General features: G+C 46.5%; 1 protein-coding gene across 1 annotated transcript in view; it reads right to left on the bottom strand.

Annotated features, from left to right (window-relative positions):
- The window catches only part of LOC116919692 (basement membrane-specific heparan sulfate proteoglycan core protein), a 42,486-nt gene that overhangs the window by 1,831 nt on the left and 18,761 nt on the right, over positions 1–21,894 (bottom strand). Inside the window, 39 exon segments of the mRNA XM_045171566.1 lie at positions 28–348; positions 817–1,161; positions 1,719–2,301; positions 2,384–2,398; positions 2,400–2,705; positions 2,775–3,186; positions 3,284–3,627; positions 3,703–3,843; positions 3,921–4,061; positions 4,448–4,509; positions 4,716–4,829; positions 5,053–5,169; positions 5,333–5,449; positions 5,679–5,798; positions 6,075–6,185; positions 6,370–6,489; positions 6,588–6,713; positions 6,890–6,962; positions 7,078–7,890; positions 7,998–8,236; positions 8,313–8,429; positions 8,530–8,661; positions 8,753–8,890; positions 9,346–9,573; positions 9,799–9,858; positions 10,504–10,620; positions 10,871–10,987; positions 11,053–11,160; positions 11,863–11,970; positions 12,096–12,227; positions 13,347–13,460; positions 13,847–13,978; positions 15,734–15,949; positions 17,094–17,219; positions 17,465–17,620; positions 17,831–17,941; positions 18,425–18,544; positions 18,976–19,143; positions 19,451–19,564. Coding sequence (XP_045027501.1) covers positions 28–348; positions 817–1,161; positions 1,719–2,301; positions 2,384–2,398; positions 2,400–2,705; positions 2,775–3,186; positions 3,284–3,627; positions 3,703–3,843; positions 3,921–4,061; positions 4,448–4,509; positions 4,716–4,829; positions 5,053–5,169; positions 5,333–5,449; positions 5,679–5,798; positions 6,075–6,185; positions 6,370–6,489; positions 6,588–6,713; positions 6,890–6,962; positions 7,078–7,890; positions 7,998–8,236; positions 8,313–8,429; positions 8,530–8,661; positions 8,753–8,890; positions 9,346–9,573; positions 9,799–9,858; positions 10,504–10,620; positions 10,871–10,987; positions 11,053–11,160; positions 11,863–11,970; positions 12,096–12,227; positions 13,347–13,460; positions 13,847–13,978; positions 15,734–15,949; positions 17,094–17,219; positions 17,465–17,620; positions 17,831–17,941; positions 18,425–18,544; positions 18,976–19,143; positions 19,451–19,564 — 7,134 coding nt within the window.

The raw sequence follows: 21,894 nt of genomic DNA, 5'->3' as shown, positions 1-21,894 counted from the left end.
TCATTCGAAACGAGAACGGCAACTCACCTCCGACGTTGAGAACAACAGTTTCCGTGACGACGTTGATGCCGTCCTGGCCGCTGCAGACGTAGGTGCCCGAATCGGTGTGTCGAACGTCGGTGATGATGAGGACGCCGCGGCGATCATCTTGCGCGCGACCTGCCGGCAGCGAATCGCCTTCTTTGCCCCAACGAAGAAGCACTTGGCGGCCGACTAACGACTGCCCGCTGCAACGGAATCGCACTGTCGAACCCACTTCGGCGATTTGAATTTTCGGGTCCGTCACTGTCAGCACGATGGTCGGGCTGGCCGGAGCGGGTGGAGCAACAGGCCGTTGTTGGTCGGCATCTAAATTGTGGTCGACAAAAGGGCACGAGATCAGCACATCTTCCCATCAGATTAAAGACGCCAGTTTTCTCGTGAGAAAACACGACACAAACATTCAATCAAATCCAATCAAATCCAATAAAAAAACAAGAAAATGAAGCCAAAGACGGACGCCTACGATAAAGACAAATGGACAAGCGTCACACTGAGGCCAAGCAAAAAATGTTGATGTTAAAAAGTGTTAGATTGAGTTTCATCGGCGTGTACTGCGTGTCGTGAAACGTAAGCGCGACAGGGAAATCGACGAAAATCGGACGGAGAATAAGAAAAAGCGCAACGTTGTCGGTTTGCGACGGACGAATTGAACGACGGACGGTTTCGTTTGTGGATTTTTGTTTCGTGTTTTGCGCCATAGAGCCAAGAAAAAAATCAATAAAAAAATAATTTAATGTTTCTTGTTTGTGTATATGCGTGTGGTTGACAGGGAACCTGCTGGCTGGATAAGAGCCGTCAGTTCGCCGAGGATTAGGCCGTCGGTGTCGGTGACGCGACACTTCACTTGGCGATGGCCGGTGTCGATGAGCAGCGAAAGGGTGCGCCGGCTGCCCCACGGGAAGCGATCCAGCACGTCTCGAACAGGCGGGCCGAGCACGAGCGCCTTGGTCACCGAATGCTGGCCAGACGCCGCAAGCATTTTGCCGTCGACGGCATTGTGGCCAATGGGCTGGATATCGATTTCGAGCCGCTCCATGCTGAAATAGGCGCAGACGAAATTGACCACTTGTCCGGCAGTCGCTTGCGCTCTCATCGGAACCATTTCCATGCGTATGCCACCTGGCGATCGTTTGTTGGTGTTTGGGGTTCGTTTCGTCGTCGGTTCGCCAGATTGTTAAGTAGACGGATCGATTTCAAAAGGGGAGGCACACAAGAATTGGTGAGAAAAGAAAAACAACAACCAAAATAAAAACATGCACTAGTCTCCACTACTACTGGAAAGATTCATGCGCAACCCGCCGTCCCTTCCCTTTTAAACCCTCCCCCATCATGTCCAGGTGCAATTCTATAAAGAAAAAAAAAAAACAATCAAGTGAACCAAAACGTTCCGATTAAAAAAAAACAAACAAGCGCAAAATGAACATCTTCTTCCAAATGGATCAGAGTGGAAAGAAAAAAACCGAAATCAAATGGCTGTTGGTATTGGTAGTAACAGCAACAGCAGCAGCAGCAGCCATTGGCGAAATTGAGATTTAGAAAAAAAACCCAAAACCGATAGTCATAGAAGAAAAATATCAAATAATCATCATGCTCGACGGACACGTTTCAAAATCTCCCTCGTATTTAGAAAAATTAAATGGCCAGTCAACGACGTACTATAAAATTACTCGCTTTACCTTGAATTTCGCAATTGCGGCCGCTGAATCCTCGACGGCAGTTACACACGACGCGGTTGTCTGACTGCTGGACGCAATTCTCCTCGTTGCTGTTGCACGGACAGCGACGGCATTGGCCAGTCAGTCCCGACGATCGGTCGCGATAAAATCCCGTCGCGCACTGCTCGCACGACGTGCCAATGTGGCCCTCGGGGCAGCGACATTCTTCAATATCGCGCGGCTGTTCCTGGCCGTTGCTGGTCGGCACGGCCGTGTCCATGACCACGTTGCTGAGACTAGCGTAAGCCATGCTGTAGCTGTACGTGGCTCGGATTTCGATGGTCTGAAGATCGGACAGGACGCGCATCATGTCATCGCGGGTGACGGCCAGTCCGGTGTCGAGTCGACGCCATCCGCCCGTCTCCCTCAGCGGGACAGTGTACGTCACCGTCTGGCCGGGTCGGATTTGGTTGGGGTTGACAAAGGCCAAAGAGGTTCTGCCACTCGTCAGAATGACGTCGCTATCGGTAAAACGCTGACCGACGGCGCCCTGACGTTCGTCGTAGCGTTGCGTGATGGAAATTTGACCTCCGTACGATGTCACCTGCAATCCGTTTTCTTGTTAGTCCCATCATCGGTGGGAGGGAGCAAACAAAAAAGAAAAAAATGAATCGAAAGAAACGTACCTTGTTGCCAGTAAACTTGCGCTGGCAAAGACCAGTAGAGTTTCGGCGATCTGGCTGGCGTCGAAGAGAACGTGTAGCTGATTTCGTTTTGATCGATGTTGATTCTCAAATTGGGGACTGAAACGCCGTTCCTCTCGCTCAGGATGAAGCCGTGCTGATTGTCGGTGATTTGCACCGTGACTTGGGAGCGGTAGAGCTTGGCCGAATTGCATTCGCGGGTCACACCCGAGCAGAAACAATTCAAACAGCCCTGCGGATTCTGTTCCATCAGGCCAAACGATCCTTCGCGGCAGCGGTCACACCGGGCTCCTTCGCAATTTGCCTATCCATTCAGTTCAAAGAGAATCAATGCAGGCCAGAAAATCCCTCTCGTTTTCGAGCTGATCCATACCTTGCAAGCACAAGAACGACCATCGGCGCAATCGGGACGGAGCGAACCGCGCGGATCGCAAGAACACGTCGTCGGTGGACGACCTCCATCCGGACGGCAGTCGTTCGAAGTGCCTAACGTGGCGTCGCCGGTGTATCCGGCTTCGCAAAGTTCGCATTCTTCCCCGGTCGTGTGATCGCGACAGTTGACGCAGACGCCGGTATCCGGGTCGCATTCGTTCGAATGGCCGTTGCAGTTGCACGGCTCGCACAGTCCCAAATAGACACCCTGGACGGAACGGGTGTATCCCGTGTCACAGTCCTCGCACGACAGGCCCTTGTAGCCGCGCGGGCACGAACATTGTTCGACGGCATACGCCCTAGTCTGGCCGCTATTTCTCTCTTCGGCAATGTCCATCGACACTTCCGATAGCCTTTTTTTGATATTCAATGCCAAATGGGCAAACGTTTAGAACAAAGAAGGTCAGTGATATTTGATATTTAAAAATGTGGATTTGAAACAAATCTTACGAGGCTTCAGAAGTGCGGGTCGTGTACGTGGCTTTAATCAGGATGGAATCCAAATCGGCCAGGACCATCAACAAATGTTCACGATCGGCTGGACGTCCATCTTCGCGTTGCCAATATTGTTCTGTTATCGGCACGGAGATGGCGACCGATCTGGATCCTTCGACTGGCTCTCGGTGGTAGTGCAACAATCGAATGTTGTTTCCTTTCATGTCGACATCTGGGGCATTGTTTGGAGAGCTGCGCCCGCCCGGTTGTGGGACGTGACGCACAGTGTAGTTAAGCAAACCGCCGTAAGATGTCACCTTATCTCCAAGGAACTTGGACGATACTTTCCAATAATGGACCTTTCGTCAAACAATCGCCAATGAATGGTGAGAAAAACGGACCGGCTATTCTATTTTGTTTTGTTTTTTTATTACCTCATTGGACAGCCTGTTGAAATCGCGGTAAACGATTTCACGACTGACTGAATTGACCGTGACACGTTCGACAATGTTTTCACGTCGACTCTTGTCAGTCAGAGCGAAACCTTGGATGTCTGTCGTGAAGACGGTCCTTATCTAAATCGTTTTTTTCGTTGTGTTAAATGAATGAGAAATACAGGACGCCACATTCAAGATGTAAATAGTCAAATTACCTGCTGACGGAACCAGGTGGAAGCGGAGCAAGTTTTGGTGATGCCCATACAGAAACAGTTGATGCAACCGTCCTGGTTATCGGCATTCAAGTGGAACGTGTTGGGTTTGCATTGGTCACAGCGTGGACCGGTGACCAGATCCTGCGTAAATGAATCTTGAATTAGCATCACGAGAAATGTGCTTCAAACTAATCATCAAACGACGTTTTGATTCATCAATTTTTTTTTTTAAATCAACTGCGTTTATGCAAGGAGACAATTCTAGCGACCGTCTAAAGACTGAAACGTCCGATGCTTTGCGTTTAGCAATTTCCTGAATTAAAAAATTGCGTCAAACGCCAAATCTTTGGGTAAACCTACCAGTTTGTTTGATCATCCGCAGCGATTGCGTAGCATCAGAAATAAAACGTGTGATGCGTTTAGAACAAGGAAATGGCAAGACTTGACATGGAAGCGACTTGGGTCGACTTTTTTGAGATCTTTTTTCGGTCTTTTTAAAACAAAAAATGAAAAATGTTGGACATTACCTTGCAAATGCATCCGCTGCTGGTTGATGATCCATTGACGATTCCGGCTTGGTTACATTGGGCTGCGTTGGTGCAATGAAATTGAAACATTTAATAAAAACGCTTTTTTCGACGGCCCAGGTGTTTGTTTGCGAAGTGAAGTATAAAAATAAAAATTCGCTATGTCATGTTGTTGTGCGTAGTGTGTCGTGTTGTTGCGTGTCCCCTTGCCAAACAGAAATGTTGCCATGGGAAAAAAGAAAAGAGGAAGAAAGAAAGACAAACTTACCTGTGAAACTGAACTCGTCACTGCCATCGTAACAATCGTCTATACCGTCGCTAAAGAGTCGTACACCTATGCAACTACCATCGGCACAGGTCCAGTGAGTATGGGGGTCACACGCTTTCATGTTAGAGATATGCACGCACGCACGCACGCAGCAAAGGAATGAAATGAAGGAAGAGCAGGAAGAGCAGCAAGAGATGCAAGAGCAGCAAGAGATGCAAGAGATGCAAGAGATGCAAGAGATGCACGAAAGAGAGAGTAAGTAATGCAGAAAGATTTGAGGCCAAAGAAAGTGAGGCCGAGATGGAGAGGTTAACATGCAAAGGAACGAAAAACTTACTATAAGTGCAACCTATTTCGTCGGTGGCGTCTCGGCAATCGACGCGACCGTCGCAACGCTCCGACAAATCGACGCACGTGCCATCGGCGCAACGGAAGTGGCGATCCGATCCGCATCCTTCATGACGATTACAATCAGCCCACATGATTAAAAGAGGTGCTAGTAGTAGTTGTAGTAGTAGCAACAAGCCAAACGTCTCTTTTATGTTATTGTTTTCTTTTTTTTCTTTCTTTCTTTTTTTAAAGAGACTCTTGTGACTTGAATTCTACGCTCAACAAACCTGGACAATTGCATTCGTCGCTGTGGTCACTGCAGTCGAAATGGCCATCGCATCGGAGCGATTTGTCCAAACACAATTCGCCACTGGCGCATCGGAACCTGGTGGCCAGGTCGCACCCTGACGGTACGATCCATCGAATCGAGTTTCCAATCAAAAACCCCAAAAAACAAAAAGAAAGGCAAGAGGGATGAATCAGAAAAGAATAAAAAAGCAGGTGGAAAGCGTCGCTAGACCAGACTAGTCGCTACGAAATGTCATTATAGGAAATGATGAATGGATCGAAAAATAGTTTGTGCGCTGAAATCGAGTGAAATCAAAGAAGCGTCTAACGACTAGAGAGAAACACCTTGGATGGGGCAGTACATTTCATCGGTTCCGTCGGCACAGTCGACGTTACGATCGCAGTATCGAGTGGCGTTGATGCATTGACTGTTGGCGCAACGCCATTCCGATTGGGCATGGCAGCCTTCAATCAAATGTTCAGTTTCGTGTTTTTTGTTTTGTTTAGTCCCCATTGCACCAACGGACGAAATCATCCACCAACGACATGATGCAAAAGCCAACATTAGAACGAGCCAAATCAAATGAAACAAGACGAGGAAATAAGAATAAAAATAAATGAATCCATCCATCCAACCAACCAACCACTACCCTCTACAGAATCCAAATACCTACGGGAAAAGCAGAGACTTTTAAACCAGAATACAAAAGAACCAATTAACTACGGCGTATCGATAAAAACCTTGACAGTTGAGCTCGTCGGTGTAGTCGTAACAGTCGCGGACACCGTCGCAACGTTTGCTCGCATCGACGCACCGGTCATCGCAGGTCCATTGGCTCGTCGGATCGCAGGCTAACAAAACCAAAACAAGCGTCACAAGCCCAACGTGCAAGGCACGGCATGCAGTTAGTTATCTTAGTTAGTGCATCAAAAAAAATTAGCAAACTATTGAGCCGCACGCGGTTATTCAGGTTGGTCCGTGCTGCATAAACCGACGGTGCAACTGCGTGAAAATGGCCGAAAAAAAGAGTCTTACTTGGCGTTAGGCACTCGAATTCGTCACTGCGGTCACGGCAATCCATACGACCGTCGCATTGCCGCCTGACGTCGATGCAACTTCCATCGTAACACGTCCACTCGTTATTGGCATCGCATTCTGTCAGTCATACATGGCGTGGAGCAATATCAAGCGTTAATGGCATGCAATGTTTTCACAAAAGAAAAAGCCTAGATAAAAAAAAACTGTGCCAATACGTCGAGGCTGCGAACAATTCATTTCGTCGCTACTGTCGCCACAATCCAAACGACCGTCGCAACGTCGATTGAGGTCGACGCAGGTGCCATCGCTGGCACAAGTCCATTGGTAAGTCGAATCGCAAACTAGTAGCCAAAAAGCAGTTGGAGAAAAGAGCCAAAAGAAAAAATGTGCGTGAAGGCCATGCGTGAAAATATGTTTTCTCTCCCCCCCGCATAAACCGTGAAAATGTCGATGTGTTTTGATAACGTGAAATCAATAAAGGAAAGAAGAAAATACATTTGGAACAGGTGATACTTACATGTTTCAGGAAGGCAGCGGCCCAGATAGCGACCGGAACTGGTTTCCTCACGGACAAAACCGGGTGCGCAAGACTAGAAACAACAACAAAAATGGGAAAAAAAAGGACCAAATAATATTGAACCCACCTCCATGTCGGATTGTCGGATGAGTCGATTTAGAAAAGACAATAGGAAAACAAAATGTTACGTCGCAAGATAGGCCGATGTAGCCGCGAGGGCAACGACATTCTTCCACCAAAACGGCCTGTCCCTGATTGTAGTTTTGTTCAATGGCCGTATCCATGCGGATGTTGGTGATGGTCGTGTCCAAAACGCTGCTCTCCACATAAGAGGCCCGGATGAGGAAGTACTCGATCGACTGGAGGACCATCATCAAATCTTCACGTCTGGCCGAGTCGCGGGCATCAGATCCTTTTGTCCAGTCTTCCGGCAGGAAGCGGACGGTCACTTCCACCGGCTGGTTCGGCTCCAGTCGGATGCGACTCTCGTGGTACAACGTGATGCCGTTGCCTCGCAGGATGACGTCCGGCGCGCGGATGGAAGAGCCGGAACCGCGGTAGGTCAGCCGGTATTTGATTTGGCCGCCGTAAGAGAGGAGCTGGTATCCACGGTGGGACGGCGGCAAGTTGAAATAGGCCACTTCGCTCCTCGAATTGAAGTCGCGTCGGTAGGCCTGAATGCCGTCGTTGGCGTTGGGTGAGCGGAGGTAGACGCGGTTGGCGGCGCCCGACGAGCCCGCGTCTCTCGAAGAGAACAGGCGAGCGCTGGACGACGTGCGAATCGTGTCGGTGCGCAAGGTGATGAGCTGGAACTGGTCGCTGGGCGGCGGCAATTGGCTGACGTACAGCGAACTGGAACTGCATTCTTTCGTGTGGTCGAAACAGAAGCACGGCAAACAGTCGGCCGGTGAGACGGCAGCCGAATTGAATTCCTCGTCGATGCAAATGTCGGCCGATGGTTTGACAACGACGATGCAATCGGGCACGGCAAACGTCGAGCCCTGTTTATTCATTTTTGTGTTTAGTTTTAGTTTTAGTTTTAGTTTTGAAAGAGAAACCGACAAAACCTAGAGTTTGAAAACCTACACAATTGCACTTGGCTAAATACCTTGGCGTTGATGGCTTCGCAACTGTAGGCGCCTTGGTCGATGATTTGCGCGTCCTTGCAAGTCAGTACGCCGTAGCCCGACTCTGACGTCATGGTGCACTTGGAGGGGACGTGACCCCAGTTGAGACGCCAGACCACTTCGGGAGTGGGAACTCCGACGGCCGTGCAATTGATGACGATCGTTGTGCCGATATTGATATTGATCATCGGCGGCGGTGGGATGAGGATCGTCGGTTTGGCTGGCCATTCACGCAAACGAATCAATGTGATGGATGAACCGAGTGTATAGGAGCAAGCCAAAAGCAAAAAACTTACAGCATCCGATTTCGTCACTGCGGTCTTGGCAATCGAGTTCCATGTCGCAGTGGAAAGAGCGCGGGATGCACTGGTTTTGCGATTGGCATTGGAATTCGTCGTGGCGGCACGCGGATCCTGATGGCCGCCACCGTCGTCAGTCAAACGAGTGCAAATGATGGTGATTAGTTCGATCAAGTTCCGAGACGGATACAATTAAGAATAGGCAAATCAAAACCTGGCGGGCTTGGCTTGCAGTAGAGCTCGTCGGAATTGTCTCCGCAATCGTCGTCGCCATCGCATCGCCAGTTCTTCAACACGCATCGCTTGTTGGCGCATTGATATTCGTTCGGTTGACAACCCAGCAGACCTACGTATTGCGCGTTGTGTTGCAAAAATGTGTGTATTCAATGTGGAGGACAAAAATAAAGAAAGAAAGGCAAAGATGATGAATTGCTTACTGCATCGCATTTCGTCAGACTGGTCGGAGCAGTCGAAATCTCCGTCGCAAACCGCGTTCTTCGGGATGCATTCGCCGTTCATGCACGTGGCCTCGTTGACTCCGCAAGCCGTTGGCGGCCGTGTGGTCGGCTCGGCAACTGTTTATTACAAATGGTCGAGTTACGCGTGGACATTTTCCAGGTAAAAACAATTGACATCCACATGCGTTTAGAATAGACGATTTTTTAAAAAATACAATCAATTAACAACCGAACGAAAAACATCAAAAGCCGATCATGCATTTCGGCGGGCATTTTTCCTTTGTTTTCAAACACACTTTTTGGCGTGCGCGTTTTTTAGTTTTACCGTGATCGGACGGGAAAAGGAAACGATCCACATCCGACTGGAACTTTGCGTGGACGAAAGGCAAGTCGAGCCGGGAATCTCGAATTCCCGACCGATTGGCCACACGAGCCGATCCAAGAGCAGCTTGTTTATGAATGTGTGACAATTGGCCAGGTTAGAAATGGCCGATGCACATGTTCGTGTTAGTATCTGGTTTTGTTTGTTTTGGACACGAGAAAATAGACTGGCCGATTTGAGATGGACTTACAAGGTTCAACTTTGAGATAGACGGACACTCGGGCGCCTGGAGTCGTTGCCGGGTAGCCGACAGCTTCGCAAATGTACGTTCCAGTGTGTTCCGGCTGAATGTTGGGCATTTCCAGGCGTCCATTGTTGTCGCGAGTGGACGGAGGCAAAGCGAGTCCGCTGCCACGAGTCCAGCGCACTGGCGCTCTGGCGGGGCCTTCGTCACGGCACTGGAACACCACCTCACGACCTAATCATGTGACACGTTTTCGGATTAATCGCGTCTTTCATGCAACAGGAGGGATTGAAATGATTCGTGCGTGAACGAGGCGAGGAGGACATGAAGGAGATACTTACCAACGATGCCTTTAATTTGAATGTTAGGCAGCGTGTATAAGTGGAATGACATGAAACATGTTGCATTTTTGTCTAGTGCAAGAAATTGTTTGATTTCAGTTGATTTAAAAGTCCTTACCTTGGAGAATAGTCTGATCGGCCGGGTAAGTTTTCAAATTGAGCTCGTCGTTTCTGGATGCTGTCAAAGACAAGACAAAGAAACAATTAAAATGAATTTTTTGTTCGTTGGTTGGTTGGTTTGTTATTTTTAAGGGGATGAGGAGATGATCGTTTTGACGATAGTACAGTCAACATTCGAGTTAGTGAATGACAGCAGAAACTAATCTTCTAGACAAGTACAGTCAAGTTGTCGATCATTGATGAATCACAGCCGCACAAGAAATGGCCAAAATGCTTAGCGTTTACTTTCTTAATGGTAGTCTAGAAGAGTTACGTAGTACACGAGTTGTAGCGTTTCGGTTTAGACGTATACATAACACAGCGAGAGAGGCGTGTCCCTCTCTTCACAAGTTGGCAAAGAATGCCGACGATCGATGAAGCCAAAATGGTGAACGAGTATGGAAAACATAAAAAAGGGCGAAGAAGAAGAGGGGAGGGAAAAAAAAACAAGGGGAATAGCAGAAGCAAACATTGGGAATGAGTTATAGATGTAGACAGAGATGGGGATCGCGCTGTTATTTGTCTTTTTCTCTCGACTGCACACACACACACACGAGAAATATAACTTCAAAAACTAAAAAATGGTTCCTTTGTTTTCAGAGGCTTGGTTTGTTTTAGTTTAGTTTTGTCTTTAATTTGTTGATAGCGACGATGAGCAACTTACGACAGTCGAATTCGTCGCTGGATTCGGGGCAGTCGATTTGGCCGTCACAACGGCGCTCCATCGGGATGCACGGCCCGTTCTCGCACGAGAATTCTCCCTCCGGACACTTGGTCCATTCTTCATTTTTGTCCCACCATATACGCACACACACACACAGACAGACAGACACACGATGACAAGAGCCTCGTTTACATGTTACCAACGTAGTGTATCATTTGACGGCGCGTCACCGCCATCTTATTTCTATCTCTTCTCTCTTAATTCTTAATCAGTTTTAACCTCATCGATTTCGAATTGTACTCGATTTCGAATAGAATGACCGCGATGACGGATGAGCAATTGGAAGCGATTGAGAAATGAAACTTACGGCATTCGGCCTCGTCGGAAAAGTCCTGACAGTCCCTACGACCGTCGCACACCAAACTGTAGGGCACGCACTGATCGCCACTGGCACAGCTGAATTCACCATTTTTGCATTGAACACCTGAAATTCGATTTCGAAATTTCGAAAATCAAACTATCAAACGGCAGAGTTGGGTACAAACTTACCGCAGTTGCTCTCGTCACTTCGGTCGGGACAATCGACGGTCCTGTCGCATCGTCTGTTACCTTCGATGCATTGGCCGCTATCGCAGCGGAACTGGTCCGTCCGGCAGTCTAAAATTCAATTGAAACCGATAGAAACATTTTCTCTGAGGAATAGCAGGCGGACAACAAACCAACGGAACGTGCTGGCCAATAACTGGCGAAACCATTCAAACAGAAATGAACTAGACAGAAATGAACTAGAGAGAAATGAACTCAAGAGAAAAATCCAATTTAACTCAAGCAAAAATCAAAGGAATTTGAGCTATAGAGGAAAATCAGAAAACGACGTCAGGTGACGGGCACTCGGAAAGTCTCTACTCTTTAGGGGCAGAACAAGCAGGTGTTTAACTACAAGGCAAAGTCTAACGAGTTGGGTTGAGGGATGCGATTATTAGATTGCCAACCGGTGCAATTCAACTCGTCTGAGAGATCGATGCAATCGTAGAAGTTATCGCATCGCATGGCCGACTCGATGCAGCGGGCCAAATCGCAAGCGAACTCGGTCGGCCGGCAACGCTTGCGATCTGCTTCTGTGCCTTCTAGTAACGACCAAGACGAGCCTGTTTTATTATTCAGCATTCATCAACATTCACGTCGACACATGTTAGTGATTTCGTGACGGGAAAACGGCACCCAAACGACACGTCAAACGGCACGTCAAACGAGACTCGATTCAACCGACTGATTGCCGTATTGACCGTCAAACGTTCAAGTTATTTTTTTTTTGTTGGGGGGGAATTCACACGCATGAAAGAAAATCATGAAACTTACCGCAATCTTCTTCGTCGGATTCGTCGGGGCAATCGTAACGGGCGTCGCAACGTCGACGCGAATCCAAGCAAGTCCCGTCTCTGCATCTGAACTGGTATTCCGTGCAAACTGTTGCGCAAAATTCAATTAGGTTCGAGTTTTTTGGTCTTTGCAAAAATGAAGGCAAACGGAAAAAATCAAAAAATAAAAGGCGCGTCAAACAAAGAGAAACAACGAAAAGAAGAGAACAAAACCTGGCGGGGGAGGTGTGGCACAATCGACTTCATCGTCACGATCCGGACAGTCGACGATGCCGTCGCATTTTTGATTGGACGGGATACAGAAACCACTGGACGAGCAGCGGAACTGATCGGCCAAACAAGAAGCTGCACGGACAAACGAAAAAAGCAAACAACAAAATAAAAAAAAAGGAAAATGGAAAATGGAAAATGGATAATGGAAAAAAATAAATAGACAAGAAACAACAAACAAAAGCAAACGCGTAGACTAGCGTCACAACAAATACAATAGAATATTGAAATCACTCGATTCAAAAATGTCTTTATTATTCCGACATTATGAAGGCAAATGGTTCGATAATCTCCCCGCCCTATGCTCGTCATCGATTTCATCTCGTTATCAAAGTTAGACACGATTTCGATTGCTGCCCGTCTTGCCCCTTTTGTGGATTGGATTTGAATAGAAATCGGCTTGCAGTCGGTAGTATAGAACCTGATTGAATTATAGGCCTCGTCTCTGTTCTTCTTGCAATTCTTCCGTGAGACGTAATCGTATTTGGCTACAAAAGGGCCGATAGTATTTTCGAGACAATCAACAAAAACCCATTTTTGTTCTAAAGATGAACTGTACGTTGCGTGCGGCAAGCCAAAGAAAATAATAAAAATAAAAAAAAAAGACAACCAAGAAAAGGGAGAGGGAACAAAAAAGGTAAAACTTGTGATGATGCAATGGAAAAAATGTCGCATAATAAAAAGAAAAAGGCAGAAAGAAAAATAATAGCCGGCCAGACCCAAATAACTTGCTGGCCACGCAGCCCCGTCGTCCTCGCAATCATCGTAAAAGCTGCGTCTCCCCCGTCCCACTACCCGACGAGAGATGACAAAGAAAGAATATCCGATATTCTGTGAAAAAGATATGATTGATTGCGAGATGTAACGGAACTATAGCCGAACCCAAAGACACGGCGTGTGGGGGGAAATGGGAAGAAGAGAGAATCTCGTTTTTTTCGGCCACGAATTTGATGGCTGCCATTGATTCATGACGAGCACTTCATCTTGGCATTTCGGGCCATCAGTTGAGTGTATGCAGCACGATACAGCATTTAATATAAGCCATTTTTTGTCCCCCTTTATTCGCCCTTTATCTCTCATAGCGAGTGGATGGAGCGGGGGAAACGTGAAAAAAGCGCAACATAAACAAGGGCAATTCTGCCAGCCATCAGCCGAAAAAGAGCAACACACAAAAAAAAACAGCGATGCACTTACTGCAGTTGATCTCGTCGGATCGGTCACGGCAGTCACCGTATCCATCGCATTTTCGCCGGATGTCGATGCAAGTGCCGTCCGTGCAGCGGAATTCGTTGCTGGGGCATTCTTTGACTGTTCGTCCACATCAAAGAAGAAAATAAATATCATGTGAGCATAGATGGATGATGATCAATGTCGACGAAGAAAGACGACCAAACGCAATGAAGAATATCAAAGACAAAATGCAATCAAATGATGAACAATCGAATCAGCAGATGCATCAACTCGCATTTTCTCTCTCCTTTGGGCCGAATCGATCGATCGACGACGACGACCAATGATTTTATGAAATTTCATTTCGGTACTCACAACCAATTAAGGACAGAACAACGTTAACCAAAGCAACGCTAACATAACAACCACACACGTATGCAAAGTGAATCATAATTTAAACAAAAACCCAAACGTGAAAACGGAGCGTCCAGTTTGGATAAAAGCAAGTAGAAAAGTCGTCTTACGAAAAGCGCAGTCTGATTCGTCGGAAGAGTCGGCGCAGTCGGCCACGCCGTTGCACCGCTGCGTGCTGGCGTCAATGCAGCTGCCGTCGCCGCAGCGGAAAGGGTTCGGCCACGAACACGGTGGCGTCAAACCTTCCGTTTTTGTTTGTTTGTTTTTGTTTGTTTTTTGGGTTGAACGGTGGGGTTGAAGCCAAGGCGGCGATGACATGAAAAGCAAAAATCATGAAAGCAAAACACACACAAAAAAGAAACGACACTGAGCGGACACGTAAAGCAACGACACACAACAAGGAAGGACATGGACGAGCAGCTAAATGACCCTGCCCCCAAATCTAAAAAAAAAAAAAAATAAAACGAGGGAAGCAATTCAAAACTAATTTGGCTGTCAAGTGCAACACTAGAGTCGAGTCATGTCACACAACTCGTCCTTTATTTCTTCGATGAACAAACTAACACGTCATTACCGTCTTCATTGATGTCGATCGATAATCGCCGTCAACACAAAGAATCTGAGATTGGCGATGGCGACTTTGCATCCATCGCTAATTGGCTTGATGTTTTTAAACCGATTTTCTTCGTTCGCCAATTTAAAAAAACCAAACAAAAGCGACGTCAATCGTCAGTGACCTCCACTGGATCGAGGTCGAGTTTCTAATTTTCGCCACTTAAAAAAAAAGGGAAGAAGAGAAGAACTCGTGTGTTTCCCAGCCATTGGGCAGACTTCCGGCGCCCCTTGGCTTTCTCCCAACAAAAGGAGAGCACAAGCCTCGCACGAATTTCAAAACGTTACAGCCCAATCTCTGGAATAACTTTGGTTTGGAAAACACCCCCTCCAGCGCTCTTCGCAGCGTCCCCGCCCACAAAAATCGATCGACAAAGTGTCTCTTTTTCGCCGAGTTTCAGGTCAGCGAACGCAGCGCTGAAAATAAGAAGCGCATCTCGAAGAAATAAAAGAAAGAAAGAAATATATACAATAACACGCGTGTAGAGCAGGAGTGAATAAAAGTCCCGGCTTTACGTTAGGGAAGCAAGTTCCGACTTTTCAGCCAATATGTGAAAAGCCCCCATATCGTTGAAGACGACCTAATGAATTTCGCAGCTCCCCTCCCTTTTTTGTGTGGATCGAGTTCAATGCGCCAGAGTGCAGTAGGCGAACAGTCACTTAGCAAAAACAACAAACCCTCCTAGCCTGTAAACCCCCCCACATATTTCACTCTTTTCTTTTTGATTCTATTTTTTGACATCATTTACATGCGCAGCTGCTAGACGAGGCTGCAATTTGTTTCCCTTCAAACCTACATCCGTATGCGTTTAAGAGGGGCATGGCAATCTCCTACGGCTGAATGTAACGCAACTGCCACATTCCGTTTTGGTAGTCTGGATCGCCAGCGTTCCAGTCGTTTCAGCACTCGTAAGAGAGGGGGGGGTCTCTCTTTAAGAGATTTAAGTGCACAGAGCAAAAGAAGAAAAAAAAAAAGAAGAAAAAAGTAGAGTTGGGAAATAGGACGACTGCGGCCCCTCCCCGCTGAATGGGCAAACATGATTCCATCCCAAAACGGATATATGCTGCAAATGGCCTTTTCCCCAATGCAAACATACGGAGCAGAGGCAAAATGTCTCGGTCTACAGAATGCGGATGCCATCAGCGAAATTCGAGTCGTGCGCGTCCACTTTTCAATTGAAATTGAAATTGATATTGAAATTGATATTGAAATCATCATTCGACGGTTTCGAATTGAAAACGAACGGTAACGTCTTGTCGATGCTGACCTCGTCAAGGGCACACATTACGCATCGAGATGTTTTGTATGAAATCGCAGAGGACGCGTGGAGGGCAGACTATCGAAAACAATAAAAACTATAAGGACAAAACAAAAGAAAACGTACTGCAATTGTCTTCGTCGCTGGCGTCGCTGCAATCGGGCACGTTGTCGCAACGGAAATGTCGCCCGACACACGACCCATCGTCGCACTGGAACTCATCCGAACGACAATCGCTGGTCGATGAACCTGCTCCTCCTCCGGCAGATTCATCGACTGGGGGCGCAGACGTTGGAGCCGCTTCGGTCGGCATCACATTCGAAGGCGTCGTCCATTCCGTCACTACTCGAGTCACGACGTCAAATTTTGGTTGGCTTTTGATTTTGGTTTTACACATTTTTTTAGAGCAACACAAGAGACAGGCGACACAGAAAAAGGATGAAACGCAAGACAAACGTAAAGACAAAAACGAAGTTGTTAGGGCGTACTCGACACACCAAGAGGCCGGCGAGATTAAACAAAAGAGACCAACCGCCACCGTGTTATAGATTCCATACCATGGCTCCGCATACGCCATTCGGCCTACGTGCCCTGTTATTTATTTTTCTTTTCTAAATGCAATAACTAACTATAGAAACTGTCATCTTTTTAGGACACGAGCTGAACGGCTGCCTCAGTGTTTTTGGAAAATCGGCGGAAAAGAAAGACCGTAATTCAGTTAACTACGTGGCCTACGTCATAGCAAGAGCCTTAAAAGAAAAGAAAAAAAATCTGAAATTCTATCGATAATCAGCATGGGAGAGAGATGAAAAAATGTGTCCCGACACATGATTCAATTTGAAACTTGATGAAGTAGGAAACAGAACAGAAGGGCCTCCGTTGGAGCAAAAAGAGACGCGGCCAAACTGATGATTAAGACGAGCCCGTCAGATGCACGCGCTTCATCCGCTTTCTTGATCGTTTCGATGGCCCTCTCTCGTCTTCCTCGTCCCTCTACACCGTCTATATGCCGTATATGCAATCGAACGGAGTGTAATATAAAGCTGAAACGATTGCAGACGTACAGCGTGGCTGAACCCCACGGCGAGAAAGAAATTCAGGTCAAGAGTTCCGATGGAATGAAAGGCAACAACGAAATATTCGAAATCGGATCCACCGGGATCGCTTTCCCCCCCCCCGCGTCCCAGACTTGAACCTTTCGTCTTCTATGCAAGCTCAAAATCACATCACAAGGCTAGCGCAGCACACAATGCGTCATAATTACCTTTTTGTTTAGAGGAAGGGCGGAATAAATGAGTTGACTAACTCACGAAGATGAAAGCTAATCAACTTAAAAACTCGCAACCATCACCACTTATAGGAGGGGAAAAAAGAAAGTTCAAATATTGAGCCAAAGGTCAATAATGAATGGGGAAGCATGGGCAGAAGCAGAGGACACGACGCCATTTAAAAAAAAAAAAAAAAAAAAAAACGATTGTTCAAATACCCTGACAGAGGTATTCGTCCGCTCCGTTGGGACACTCGATGACCATATTACATCGGGCCGAGGCGGGCAAGCAAAGGCCGTTACCGCAATTAAACAGATCGTTTCGATTGTCGGGGCAGTCTCTGTCTATTCGTTGGTTGATTGGGTTTGGCGAGTCGTCAGCATGCACCAGCGTCATAGATCAATAGTCGAATGAATGAATGAAAAAGCCACTGGGTTATAAGCGTTCGATGATTGGCCATCATTAGATCAAAGCAAAAATCGAATTTCATAGTTTGCACAGAAGGAAAGCGACAAGTGAAGAAGGAGAAAGGAATTGAATTTTTCAAAAATAATCAAACAAAAAGAAAAAAAAGTGAGAGTCGATGTACCGCAATCGAATTCGTCGGAACCGTCGGAACAATCGGCGATCGAATCGCATTTTTGCCACAGCGGAATGCATTGCGCTTTGGTGCTGAAGCCACCGGCCACGAGCACCGGCCGACCAGACGACAAACACATGAATTGATTGGTCGGGCACACCGACGCTGTTGCACATTCAACAGCCAGGTTAAGGTATCGTTATTGTCATCGTGACGATGACGGTCGTTAGCGTAAAGCCAGTCGTTAAATAAGGGACGCATGCAAATCAAAAAGCAAAAGAAATGAGGCCATTTAGACTAGAGATGTGAACGTAAACGTCATCTCTGTACACGAGATTCACGCAAGGACGGATGATTGAAACGTGTTTGACTTACGGCAGTTGGCCTCGTCCGACTGGTCGGTTGGGCAGTCCACTTTGCCATCGCATCGCAGTTTGCCGTCGATGCACGAGCCAAAATCGCATTGCCATTGGTTCTTGGTGCACACTGCATCCAGTCAACGATTTTTATTATTTATTTTTTTATTTATTTTTTAATTATATCAAAATATCGAAATATCAAAATATCAAAAGAAAATCACATTAGCCAGAGTTCAATTACCAACGCTAGCGAAATGAATCGAACGTCAGAGAAATGCAATCGAACGTCAGAGAAATGCAATCGAACGTCAGAGAAATGCAATCAGAAAGCAATTTTACACAAGAATTTTTCTGATTGCGTTTTTCAAACATTGATTGATCTACGCACTTGTTCACGTCTACTGCAATTTTTTCAAATAATATCAATGGAAAATTGTAACGTGACACTTGAGGGCCGCTGTTAACGACCTCCACACAACATATCGTTGACTTGTGAATTAGCACTGGGATGGAGACAAGGCGGAAATGGCACATCAGTCGAACAAAAAACTTGCCCAAAACGTTGAAGCAAGGAAGATTTAAAAAAAAGGAAAGAAAGAAAAAAACTTACGGCATCCAATTTCGTCGCTACCATCTCGGCAGTCGTCTCTTCCGTCGCAACGCTGAGCAATGGCGATGCAGGTCTTGTCGCTTTTGCACTGGAACTCGCCCGCCTGGCACGGTTCGGGTCCTGCAACACCACAACGTTGACGTCATTTATGAAACAAGCCAAACGTAATATCAAATGAATTAAGATGAATCACCATCTCGTGATCATCGAGTCCTTTTCATTAAAAACTGAACGATTTCGTTGTTTTCAAATAGTCAAAGAGCCTTCCATTGGCGCTCATCCATGCACAATTGCACATCAAGCAAAGTCACATGAATACACTCGTCTTTTTTGGTTTGCCGTCCTCTCTCTCGGGCGCCGCCCAGCAAAGAGAAAAGACGACTCTTTTGATTGATGCACATCAGGGCCCCACATTCGGTCAGGTTTTACAAACAAAGCGAATCAACTCACCCGTCCTCCGTCCTCCAGGTTGGAAAGCTTGTGGCACGGACCACGTCGTACACAACCAAATGCAGAAGGCAGACACTGAACAAGAAAACAGACGCGCCTACCTGGAGCTGGTGGTTGAGGGCAATTCAACTCGTCGGAGAAGTCGGGACAATCGGCCCGGCCATCGCATTGCAGCGAGGCTTCGTTCAGGCACGTCGATCCGTCAGCACATTGAAAGCCTTGGCAAACCGCCGGTGTTGTTGTTGTTGTTGGCGGCGGCGGCGGCGGTTCTGTTTTTGATGCAGCAGCCCATGTTTTGTTCGGTTTGTTTATTGTTAAAGGAGGTGTTAATATCATTCAACGACGGTGGACAAACAAACAAGCAACGCCAACACTCAACAATGACAACGTAAAAGTCTTATTTCTGGCCGGACACATGCGCTCATTTCTCACTGGGATTTTGTTTTCATGCGAGTGGCCAGAAATAAAAGAGACATACAGTAAGCGTGTTGCTTAGCAATGTCGTCAGTTTCAGGTAGTCGTTAATAATCGTCACGCCCCAAACTCCCCGGATGAAGAAGAAACAAAAAAACTTACCAAATGGACAGTTTTCTTCGTCTTCCTTGTCGGGACAGTCGGCATACTTGTCGCATACCTGTTCGTTGGAGATGCATTGGTTGTTGCGACACTTGAATTCGCCACTTTGACATTCTAGAAAATTGTTTTTTTGTTTTTTTGTTTTAAGGAAAAAAAAAAAACGCTACATTTTAGCACCGGTCATAAATATCAGTTTTTATATTGCAAGACAACCCTTTTTTTCAAAAGAAAAGAAAAAAAGAAAAAAAAAAGAAGAAAAAAAAGGAGAGAATTTAGAGTGGACAAAAATATACCTCGAATTGGTTTGGCATTGTTGCCATTTTTGCGACCTCTTTGAGCCAGAACTGGCGCTAACGTCACCGCTACAATCACGCACAAGGCAAACCAGCCAAATGACGTTTTCATGTTGTCGGCCAATGAAGACGAACCAATTTAATCTAATTAGACGATTGCGAAAAGGACTGGCAGAAACGCACGCAACCCAAAATGTTTTTCGTTCAGTTTTCGAATGTTTAAGAAACAAAACGAGAATGGACTAACTGACTGCACGTCCGATATAATAATAATTCCCAGTCGGTGCACAAAAACTGGGCCACCATACAGTAACGCACGCACACACACTCACACACACACACACACCAAAGAAAAAAGGGGTGGGGGATTCTTGCCCGATTGGATCACAACAACAAGGCAAGGCAGTTGAAGAGCGGTGGCGAGCGCGGAATTAAATTTCTCGTCGCGTCTCGTTCGAGCCGAATCCGATCAGAAATGTAAATGGATGCGGAACGGAGGGAGAGGCTAAACGACGAACCAAAACTCAATAACAGCAAAATGTGGAAAAGAAAACAACATAAACAAAAAGGAAAAAATCAAGAGTCGTGATAATCTTTGTGGAGAGTCGGATGATGAAGCCACGACCAAAGGCAACGACCAAAGGCAACGATCAAAGCGGATGAGAAAAGCAACTGACGCCGAGATTAGGCCGGATCACGCGTGATTCCCTTCTTTCCCTGTGTTTTTCTTTTTTGCTTTTTCTGCGCCCAGAGTTACCATAAAAGAAAGAAGAATGGTTGATCGGCTGGCGAAAGCCCGATCACGAACAATCACGAATCATAAGCGCACAGAAAGGAAATGAAGGAAAACAACGACGCCGAATTGTTGATGGTAGAGCCAGTAACGCACTGGTGGCGCTCAATTGCGTCCCATTACCGACCAACAACAACAACAACAACAATAACAACAACGTTGTACGCGCTTCTATGTCTACCGTCTCTTTTGTTTAATACTTTTGCCCTCCTTTTCTGGCCCGAGGAGGGGATTCTTAATTTCTCTTTTTTCCGTTGCTTGCGGTCTAGCGTTGAACCATCAACGGGGCAATCATCATCATCATCATTCAATAATACATCATCATCTTCCTTTTCTTTTGATTTCTTCGGTTGCCGATGCACGAATTGCAACGCTGCACAAACTTTAGATTTATAGCGACTCGTTTTAGTTTTGAAGCGCACAAGCGGCACAATTTACATCACACACAGAAGCGGATGAGATTCAAACACTTTTCACGATCGGATAGGTCTCAAACACCTTCAATTTTTACGGGTTCCCGCAAACTGCGAGCGAAATCAAGGTGCGAGAAATCAAGAAAATCGAAAACTTCTTTTCCCTAATCGCGTCGACACGATGAAGGCAGAGGCTTAAAAGGACAAGAAACAAAGAAGAGAGAGCAAACCGGAGCTTGAGACGGTCAGAGTCGGACTGATGAGCAGATGATGAACGGAGCGTGAGCACCAACCCGCCTTTTTTTTTTTTTTTCTCTCTTTATTTTTTTATTATTTTGGTCGGGGAGAGAGGGGGAAGGGGACTTCTTTTGCTGCTGCTGCGCATCGCCTATCTGCTACTGCTACTTCATGTACGTATCCCAGTCTATTGCATCCAATATTTATTAGACACGTTGTGCTCCATTGAGCTTCTTCACGCCGGATTTTTCATATTCCCCGTTTCTTTCTCGCCTACCCCTTTTGGGTTTTTCTCGCTGGCTGATGACATCCGAAGGCTACGTAGTGCGTTTTTTTTAATAATATGAAAAAGGTACAGAGAAGAAGGCAGCAAAAGGAAACAACAACAACAACAACAAAGAAAAAGGCCAAGGGGGGAAAAACAAGAGTTGGCAGCAGCAGCCACTTGAAATGATCGAAATCATTCGACACATAATAAGCTGTGCGTTTCACAGAAGAGCCTGGCTGTACTCGAACGAGTAATGAACCGAAACTCTTCCTCTGTGGTAGGCAGTCGAGACATCCGTGACATCAACATCAACCACGTCTACTACACAGACACTGGAGAAGAAGACCAGGCCTTTTCCTTGTAGGCAAGACCCTACACAACTTGGCGTGTTCAAGGCGTGTTGACCTATTGACGCGTAGAGAACCCGTACAGGCGTACAC

This window comes from Daphnia magna, linkage group LG3 (assembly GCF_020631705.1).
Source record: "Daphnia magna isolate NIES linkage group LG3, ASM2063170v1.1, whole genome shotgun sequence".
NCBI lineage: Eukaryota > Metazoa > Arthropoda > Branchiopoda > Diplostraca > Daphniidae > Daphnia > Daphnia magna.
This window is presented reverse-complemented; position numbering and strand designations above follow the sequence as displayed.